Here is a 10,000-nt window from a genome sequence, read left to right as displayed (position 1 = left end):
AAAGAGAGAGACAGGTTAGACTCATGGTATTGTAGAGTGTTTGTTGGGGTCTAGGAGGAAAGAGAGACAGGTTAGACTCATGGTATTGTAGAGTGTTTGTTGGGGTCTAGGAGGAAAGAGAGACAGGTTAGACTCATGGTATTGTAGAGTGTTTGTTGGGGTCTAGGAGGAAAGAGAGAGACAGGTTAGACTCATGGTATTTCACCACTGGAAGTAAAAGTAGTCCATGTCACTTTACCAGTAAAACGATGGCGGTTGGTATTTCAACTTACCGTGCCGTTCGTTTGGGTCTTGAACTTGGGGTGGAGAGTGAAGGGAACACCATCTATGGCTGGAGAGGGAGGGAGAGAAGAGAGATGGAGGGTAGAAAGAGTGAGAGAGAGAGGGATGGTAGGAGGAGAGGGGGGGTGGAGAGAGGTATTTGGTATTTTGGTAGGATCCCCATTAGCTGTTGTAAAAGCAGCAGATACACTTCCTGGGGTCCACACACAACATGAAATAATAGACTTCCTGGGGTCCACACAACATGAAACATGACATAATAGACTTCCTGGGGTCCACACACAACATGAAACATGATATAATTCTCTTCCTGGGGTCCACACACAACATGAAACATGATATAATTCTCTTCCTGGGGTCCACACAACATGAAACATGATATAATTCTCTTCCTGGGGTCCACACACAACATGAAACATGATATAATTCTATTCCTGGGGTCCACACAACATGAAACATTATATAATTCTCTTCCTGGGGTCCACACAACATGAAACATGATATAATTCTCTTCCTGGGGTCCACACACAACATGAAACATGATATAATACTCTTCCTGGGGTCCACACAACATGAAACATGATATAATTCTCTTCCTGGGGTCCACACACAACATGAAACATGATATAATTCTCTTCCTGGGGTCCACACACAACATGAAACATGATATAATTCTCTTCCTGGGGTCCACACACACAACATGAAACATGATATAATAGACTTCCTGGGGTCCACACACAACATGAAACATGATATAATAGACTTCCTGGGGTCCACACACAACATGAAACATGACATAATACACTTCCTGGGGTCCACACAACATGAAACATTATATAATTCTCTTCCTGGGGTCCACACACAACAAACATGAAATAATACTCTTCCTGGGGTCCACACAAAACATGAAATAATACACTTCCTGGGGTCCACACAACATGAAACATGACATAATACAGAACATTAATAGACAGGAACAGCTCAAGGACAGAACTACATACATGGTCAATACACTAAGACGGACGGACGGACGGACAGACAGACAGACAGAGCGGTAGGTAGGTAGGTAGAGAGAGGAAAGATAGGATAGAGAGAGTAGAGTAGAGTTAGAGAGAGCAAGGTAGGTAGAGAGAGTAGAGTTAGAGAGAGTAGAGTTAGAGAGAGTAGAGTTAGAGAGAGGAAGGTAGGTAGAGAGAGGAAGGTAGGTAGAGAGAGGAAGGTAGAGTTAGAGAGAGGAAGGTAGGTAGAGAGAGGAAGGTAGAGTTAGAGAGAGGAAGGTAGGTAGAGAGAGGAAGGTAGAGTTAGAGAGAGGAAGGTAGGTAGAGAGAGGAAGGTAGGTAGAGAGAAGAAGGTAGGTAGGTAGAGAGAGGAAGGTAGGTAGAGAGAGGAAGGTAGGTAGAGAGAGGAAGGTAGGAAGGTAGGTAGAGAGAGAAAGGTAGGAAGGTAGGTAGAGAGAGGAAGGTAGGTAGAGAGAGGAAGGTAGGTAGAGAGAGGAAGGTAGGTAGAGAGAGGAAGGTAGGTAGAGAGAGGAAGGTAGGTAGAGAGAGGAAGGTAGGTAGAGAGAGTAGAGTTAGAGAGAGCCAGTACATCAGTCTTTATAACATGTACAGTATCTGTCTCTTTTCTAGAAGTGTTTTCTGAATTTTGGTCAACCTGAGATGCCGTAGATGTTGCTGCTGTCAACCACTTTGTCCACAGCATCATTCAACTGGAGGTTGCTGCGGCGATGGCTGAGCTTCCTGCCAGGGGGCAAGGGTGGAGCGTTGCTATGGAGACAGTGAGACCTAAGTCAGTCTGTGGAATTCTGAGTAGAGGTTTACCATCACTCTCACCTGGATCTGAGATTTACCTGGCCACAGAGAGAGAGGTTACCATCACTCTCACCTGGCTCTGAGATTCACCTGGCCACAGAGAGAAGGTTACCATCACTCTCACCTGGCCACAGAGAGAGGGTTACCATCACTCTCACCTGGCCACAGAGAGAGGGTTACCATCACTCTCACCTGGCCACAGAGAGAGGGTTACCATCACTCTCACCTGGCCACAGAGAGAGGGTTACCATCACTCTCACCTGGCCACAGAGAGAGAGGGTTACCATCACTCTCACCTGGCTCTGAGATTCACCTGGCCACAGAGAGAGGGTTACCATCACTCTCACCTGGCTCTGAGATTCACCTGGCCACAAAGACAGGGTTACCATCACTCTCCCCTGGCCACAGAGAGAGGGTTACCATCACTCTCACCTGGCTCTGAGTTTCACCTGGCCACAGAGAGAGGGTTACCATCACTCTCAACTGGCCACAGAGAAAGAGGGTTACCATCACTCTCACCTGGCCGCAGAGAGAGGGTTACCATCACTCTCACCTGGCCACAGAGAGAGAGGGTTACCATCACTCTCACCTGGCCACAGAGAGAGAGGGTTACCATCACTCTCACCTGGCCACAGAGAGAGAGGGTTACCATCACTCTCGCCTGGCTCTGAGATACACCTGGCCACAGAGAGAGGGTTACCATCACTATCACCTGGCTCGCACCTGGCCACAGAGAGAGGGTTACCATCACTCTCAACTGGCCACAGAGAAAGAGGGTTACCATCCCTCTCACCTGGCCGCAGAGAGAGGGTTACCATCACTCCCACCTGGCCACAGAGAGAGAGGGTTACCATCACTCTCACCTGGCCACAGAGAGAGAGGGTTACCATCACTCTCACCTGGCCACAGAGAGAGAGGGTTACCATCACTCCTGTCACCTGGCCACAGAGAGAGAGGGTTACCATCACTCTTGAGTCACCTGGCCACAGAGAGAGAGGGTTACCATCACTCTCACCTGGCCACAGAGAGAGAGGGTTACCATCACTCTCGCCTGGCTCTGAGATACACCTGGCCACAGAGAGAGGGTTACCATCACTCTCACCTGGCCACAGAGAGAGAGGGTTACCATCACTCTCACCTGGCCACAGAGAGAGAGGGTTACCATCACTATCACCTGGCCACAGAGAGAGAGGGTTACCATCAGGGGTTATAGTCAGAGAGATGTCCTGTGTAGGTCCTACCTGGTTAATAGAAGTTAACCAGGCCAGTAGCCACACACCAAGATCTGAGTCTCTCACTTGAGAGTTACCTGGACAGCAGGTGTACAATACCTAGTTCTGAGAGGTAGCAGCCTCACCTAACCTAGTCTCACCTGGGTGGAAGGTCTAAGGTAACAGCCTCACCTAAAGTCTCACCTGGGTGGAAGGTCTAAGGTAACAGCCTCACCTAACCTAGTCTCACCTGGGTGGAAGGTCTAAGGTAACAGTCTCACCTGGGTGGAAGGTCTAAGGTAACAGTCTCACCTGGGTGGGAGGTCTAAGGTAACAGTCTCACCTGGGTGGAAGGTCTAAGGTAACAGCCTCACCTGGGTGGAAGGTCTAAGGTAACAGCCTCACCTAACCTAGTCTCACCTGGGTGGGAGGTCTAAGGTAACAGTCTCACCTGGGTGGAAGGTCTAAGGTAACAGTCTCACCTGGGTGGAAGGTCTAAGGTAACAGCCTCACCTGGGTGGGAGGTCTAAGGTAACAGTCTCACCTGGGTGGGAGGTCTAAGGTAACAGCCTCACCTGGGTGGAAGGTCTAAGGTAACAGCCTCACCTGGGTGGAAGGTCTAAGGTAACAGCCTCACCTGGGTGGAAGGTCTAAGGTAAATGTTCTTACCTGGGTCTGAGGGGCAGTGGAGGAGAGGTCTGTCCCAGGGATAGATACCTGGCTGACAGGTGAGGGTGTTCTGTACATGGGTCTGAGGGGGTAGTTACCGGGGTCTGAGGAGGTAGTTACCGGGGTCTGAGGGGGTAGTTACCGGGGTCTGAGGGGGTAGTTACCGGGGTCTGAGGGGGTAGTTACCGGGGTCTGAGGGGGTAGTTACCGGGGTCTGAGGGGGTAGTTACCTGGGTCTGAGGGGGTAGTTACCGGGGTCTGAGGGGGTAGTTACCTGGGTCTGAGGGGGTAGTTACCTGGGTCTGAGGGGGTAGTTACCTGGGTCTGAGGGAGTAGTTACCTGGGTCTGAGGGGTAGCGGAGGGGTGTTCTGGTCCAGGGAGAGCTGACGGAGGTCAAGGCTGAGGCTGCGAGGCTTTGCCTGGGGTAGAGGGCTGGAGAAGGGCCCCTTCTTACACCACATCACATAGCCATGCATGTCCCTGAGACAGACAGGACAACACACCAGTTAGGACAGACACACCAACCCCTGGACTCCCAGACACACACTGAGAGTAGCTCAATGGAGGATCTTCCTTGAAATGTTGTTATTTTGTCCAGGACCAAGCTACATTAGTGGGATGGTGTGTGTGTGTGTGTGTGTGTGTGTGTGTGTGTGTGTGTGTGTGTGTGTGTGTGTCTGACCCTAAACAAGTGTAGTGCTGCAGCATCCTCCTCGTCTTAGCAGTCAGTTTAATGTCCAGTACAGCAGTCTCCACACCGCCCACTGGCACCATGCGGACACACACACGCTTCTTCTTAGACACAGAGGCCCCTGGACACACACACAGATGGACGGACACACACACACACACATTTTTAAATACTTCAAAAAAATCCAGTTAAAAATGGAGATTCAGAGGACATATAGATCACAGTTCCTATAGCTGTCTGGTCTCAGCCACCCAGAACATAAACAGACATTCATCACGTTGTATGAAACATGACAAAACCACCTAAACAACTACTGTCCTACTAAAAACTACTTTTTAATAACTTTCAGTAGTCGCTTGTTAATAAATGAATTATGAAAATTTTGCAAGCATCTGTAAAACATGTCTCAGTGTTCCTACAGGTGTTCAGGTATTTAATAAACATCTGTAAAACATGTCTCAGTGTTCGTACAGGTGTTCAGGTATTTAATAAACATCTGTAAAACATGTCTCAGTGTTCGTCCAGGTGTTGAGGTATATAATAAACATCTGTAAAACATGTCTCAGTGTTCCTACAGGTGTTCAGGTATTTAATAAACATCTGTAAAACATGTCTCAGTGTTCCTACAGGTGTTCAGGTATTTAATAAACATCTGTAAAACATGTCTCAGTGTTCGTCCAGGTGTTCAGGTATTTAATAAACATCTGTAAAACATGTCTCAGTGTTCCTACAGGTGTTCAGGTATTTAATAAACATCTGTAAAACATGTCTCAGTGTTCCTACAGGTGTTCAGGTATTTAATAAACATCTGTAAAACATGTCTCAGTGTTCCTACAGGTGTTCAGGTATTTAATAAACATCTGTAAAACATGTCTCAGTGTTCCTACAGGTGTTCAGGTATTTAATAAACATCTGTAAAACATGTCTCAGTGTTCCTACAGGTGTTCAGGTATTTAATAAACATCTGTAAAACATGTCTCAGTGTTCCTACAGGTGTTCAGGTATTTAATAAACATCTGTAAAACATGTCTCAGTGTTCCTACAGGTGTTCAGGTATTTAATAAACATCTGTAAAACATGTCTCAGTGTTCCTACAGGTGTTCAGGTATTTAATAAACATCTGTAAAACATGTCTCAGTGTTCCTACAGGTGTTCAGGTATTTAATAAACATCTGTAAAACATGTCTCAGTGTTCCTACAGGTGTTCAGGTATTTAATAAACATCTGTAAAACATGTCTCAGTGTTCCTACAGGTGTTCAGGTATTTAATAAACATCTGTAAAACATGTCTCAGTGTTCCTACAGGTGTTCAGGTATTTAATAAACATCTGTAAAACATGTCTCAGTGTTCCTACAGGTGTTCAGGTATTTAATAAACATCTGTAAAACATGTCTCAGTGTTCGTCCAGGTGTTCAGGTATTTAATAAACATCTGTAAAACATGTCTCAGTGTTCCTACAGGTGTTCAGGTATTTAATAAACATCTGTAAAACATGTCTCAGTGTTCCTACAGGTGTTCAGGTATTTAATAAACATCTGTAAAACATGTCTCAGTGTTCCTACAGGTGTTCAGGTATTTAATAAACATCTGTAAAACATGTCTCAGTGTTCGTCCAGGTGTTCAGGTATTTAATAAACATCTGTAAAACATGTCTCAGTGTTCCTACAGGTGTTCAGGTATTTAATAAACATCTGTAAAACATGTCTCAGTGTTCCTACAGGTGTTCAGGTATTTAATAAACATCTGTAAAACATGTCTCAGTGTTCCTACAGGTGTTCAGGTATTTAATAAACATCTGTAAAACATGTCTCAGTGTTCGTACAGGTGTTCAGGTATTTAATAAACATCTGTAAAACATGTCTCAGTGTTCGTCCAGGTGTTCAGGTATTTAATAAACATCTGTAAAACATGTCTCAGTGTTTGTCCAGGTGTTCAGGTATTTAATAAACATCTGTAAAACATGTCTCAGTGTTCGTCCAGGTGTTGAGACGGGCAGCAGGTACTCACTAGGCTCCAGGTGTTCTGGTATGTAACAGTACCCATGAGGAACAGTCTCCTTGTCTGAGATCACCTGGACATCTGATACTACCATACCACCTGACATGTCCTAGAGAGGGGGAGATGTCATTTAGGCATGTGGCGTGCATGTGACTGTCTGAGTCCGTGTGTGTGTGTGGTGTGTGTATAACACACCTTGCTGTAGCAGAGGTAGTAGCCAGCCTTCATGGCGAAGCTCCGTGTGAAGTTAGCAGCAGCTCCATCCTCAGTTATACTAATCTAGAAAGAGTGAGAGAGGGGAGATAGAGAGAGGGAGAGAGGGAGATGAGGGGAGAGAAAGAGGGTGAGAGACACAGAGGGTGAGAGACACAGAGGGTGAGAGAGAGAGACAGAGGGTAAGACACTACACACAATATTGAGAATTATTGACCTCTTACTGTCTCCTCTATGAGCCAAGCCTTTATGTAGTCTGACCTCTTACTGGCTCTTCTATGAGCCTTTATGTTGTCTGACCTCTTACTGGCTCCTCTATGAGCCGTTATGTTGTCTGACCTCTTACTGGCTCCTCTATGAGCCTTTATGTTGTCTGACCTCTTACTGTCTCCTCTATGAGCCTTTATGTTGTCTGACCTCTTACCGTCTCCTCTATGAGTCTTTATGTTGTCTGACCTCTTACTGGCTCCTCTATGAGCCTTTATGTTGTCTGACCTCTTACTGTCTCCTCTATGAGCCTTTATGTTGTCTGACCTCTTACTGTCTCCTCTATGAGCCAAGCCTTTATGTAGTCTGACCTCTTACTGTCTCCTCTGAGTCTTTATGTTGTCTGACCTCTTACTGTCTCCTCTATGAGCCTTTATGTTGTCTGACCTCTTACTGTCTCCTCTATGAGTCTTTATGTTGTCTGACCTCTTACCGTCTCCTCTATGAGCCTTTATGTTGTCTGACCTCTTACTGTCTCCTCTATGAGCCTTTATGTTGTCTGACCTCTTACTGTCTCCTCTATGAGCCTTTATGTTGTCTGACCTCTTACTGTCTCCTCTATGAGCCAAGCCTTTATGTTGTCTGACCTCTTACTGTCTCCTCTATGAGCCTTTATGTTGTCTGACCTCTTACTGTCTCCTCTATGAGCCTTTATGTAGTCTGACCTCTTACTGTCTCCTCTATGAGTCTTTATGTAGTCTGACCTCTTACTGTCTCCTCTATGAGCCAAGCCTTTATGTTGTCTGACCTCTTACTGTCTCCTCTATGAGCCTTTATGTTGTCTGACCTCTTACTGTCTCCTCTATGAGCCTTTATGTTGTCTGACCTCTTACTGGCTCCTCTATGAGCCTTTATGTTGTCTGACCTCTTACTGTCTCCTCTGAGTCTTTATGTAGTCTGACCTCTTACTGGCTCTTCTATGAGCCTTTATGTTGTCTGACCTCTTACTGTCTCCTCTATGAGCCAAGCCTTTATGTTGTCTGACCTCTTACTGTCTCCTCTATGAGCCTTTATGTTGTCTGACCTCTTACTGGCTCCTCTATGAGCCTTTATGTTGTCTGACCTCTTACTGTCTCCTCTATGAGCCTTTATGTTGTCTGACCTCTTACGGTCTCCTCTATGAGCCAAGCCTTTATGTAGTCTGACCTCTTACGGTCTCCTCTATGAGCCAAGCCTTTATGTAGTCTGACCTCTTACGGTCTCCTCTATGAGCCAAGCCTTTATGTAGTCTGACCTCTTACGGTCTCCTCTATGAGCCAAGCCTTATGTTGTCTGACCTCACGGTCTCCCTATGAGCCAAGCCTTTATGTTGTCTGACCTGTCTCCTCTATGAGCCAAGCCTTTATGTTGTCTGACCTCTTACGGTCTCCTCTATGAGCCAAGCCTTTATGTTGTCTGACCTCTTACTGTCTCCTCTATGAGCCAAGCCTTTATGTTGTCTGACCTCTTACGGTCTCCTCTATGAGCCAAGCCTTTATGTTGTCTGACCTTAAATTATCTCAATCCATTTCCTACTTCTTCTGACTGTATCCCTCCCTGACTCCCTTCCTCCCTCTCACTCCCTACCAGGTTGAAGTCTTTGGGACAGGTGCTGCTGTTGGAGGCCCAGGCCACTGCCGTCACCGGCCTGTTGTGGGCACCACCACCGTGCTCCATCAGAGACATCTGGAGAAGAGGAGAGGAGATGGACAGGAAGGGAGAGAAGAGAACAAAGGGGGAGGAGAGAAGGGGAAGAAGATAAGGGTAATAGAACCCGGCAGAGGAGATTATTCGACGGTTGTTCCTGAATAAATTATCTTAAGGATTGTCAACAATGCGACGTTCTCCATTTCTTCCAACAACCACTGCTCTATCAGACAGAACATTGTGGAGCAACTATCATGGTATAGCTGTGAAAATATACAATTATTGTGCCAGATTTCCATATTGATATTTGGCTTTGCTAGCATAACAAAGGAATGGTTGTTTTGACAGGTAACTGCCAACATCCAGTCAATAAATAAAACTAGCAAACAACTGTTAGTTAACCTAGCTAGCTAACATTTATTTGACAGGTGAGTCAAACATATTTCTTCCTTCACGTTTCGGAGATTTCACTCAGTTTTCAAAAATCCTCGTAAAAACATGGTACTTACTCTGTTTTTCGTTTCAACCTTTCTCGCTTTAGACTGTAGATGAAGTCAGCTAAACAACTTTTTAGAGGCGAGCAAGAACTTCTTATGACTTTTCCTTGTCTCCTTTCCAGGAAATACAGGAGATTCTATGACTACTATTCCCACCAAGCACCGGGACATGCCAAATGATTACGCCAGCACCGTGAAGAGGAAAAACTGGTATTTCACCTCAGCGCCAGATGGCGCTACTGTCCTGAAATAATATTGCTATCTCCCTTTACTTGTTACTGTAATCTATGCAAAGGGTCTAAATGCTGTGGCATTTAATTGTGTGATTTATGGTTGGTGTTTGGAGAAGCAGAGAGAGGAGGAAAGAGAATTAGACCCAACCAAATCATGACAACTAAAATATAATTACTTGACACATTGGAAAGAATTAACCAAAAAAACGGAGGAAACTGGAATGCTATTTGGCCCTTAACAGAGAGTACACAGTGGCAGAATACCTGACCACCGTGACTGACCCAAAATTAAGGAAATCTTTGACTATGTACAAACTCAGTGGGCATGGCCTTGCTATAGAGAGAGACCGCTGTAGGCAGACCTGGCTCTCAAGAGAAGATGGGCTATGTGCACACTGCCCACAAAATGAGATGGAAACTGAGCTGCACTTCCTAACCTCCTGTCAAATGTATGAGCATATCAGAGACGCATATTTCCCTCAGATTACACAGACCCACAA

General features: G+C 45.7%; 1 protein-coding gene across 2 annotated transcripts in view; it reads right to left on the bottom strand.

Moving 5' to 3' along the window:
• The window catches only part of LOC106564145 (multivesicular body subunit 12A), a 14,316-nt gene extending 4,897 nt beyond the window's left edge, over positions 1-9,419 (bottom strand). The window contains exons 1-9 of one of the 2 annotated variants that reach the window (XM_045690711.1): positions 9,280-9,419; positions 8,711-8,809; positions 6,860-6,943; positions 6,674-6,773; positions 4,657-4,786; positions 4,314-4,454; positions 1,936-2,048; positions 273-331; positions 1-162 (exon numbers count right to left, since the gene is read on the bottom strand). The exon at positions 1-162 is cut by the window's left edge and continues 2,230 nt beyond it. In XM_045690711.1, the coding sequence (XP_045546667.1) occupies positions 22-162; positions 273-331; positions 1,936-2,048; positions 4,314-4,454; positions 4,657-4,786; positions 6,674-6,773; positions 6,860-6,943; positions 8,711-8,809 (867 nt within the window). In that variant the 5' untranslated portion in view covers positions 9,280-9,419 and the 3' untranslated portion in view covers positions 1-21. The remainder of the gene's footprint in view (positions 163-272; positions 332-1,935; positions 2,049-4,313; positions 4,455-4,656; positions 4,787-6,673; positions 6,774-6,859; positions 6,944-8,710; positions 8,810-9,279) is intronic. The other variant, XM_045690710.1, reaches the window with a different exon arrangement.
• Between the last annotated feature and the right edge of the window lie 581 nt (positions 9,420-10,000).

The sequence above is a fragment of the Salmo salar genome, chromosome ssa12 (genome assembly GCF_905237065.1).
Source record: "Salmo salar chromosome ssa12, Ssal_v3.1, whole genome shotgun sequence".
NCBI classification, from domain to species: domain Eukaryota; kingdom Metazoa; phylum Chordata; class Actinopteri; order Salmoniformes; family Salmonidae; genus Salmo; species Salmo salar.
The sequence above is the reverse complement of the archived record's forward strand: the minus strand, read 5'-3'. Positions and strand labels throughout refer to the sequence as shown.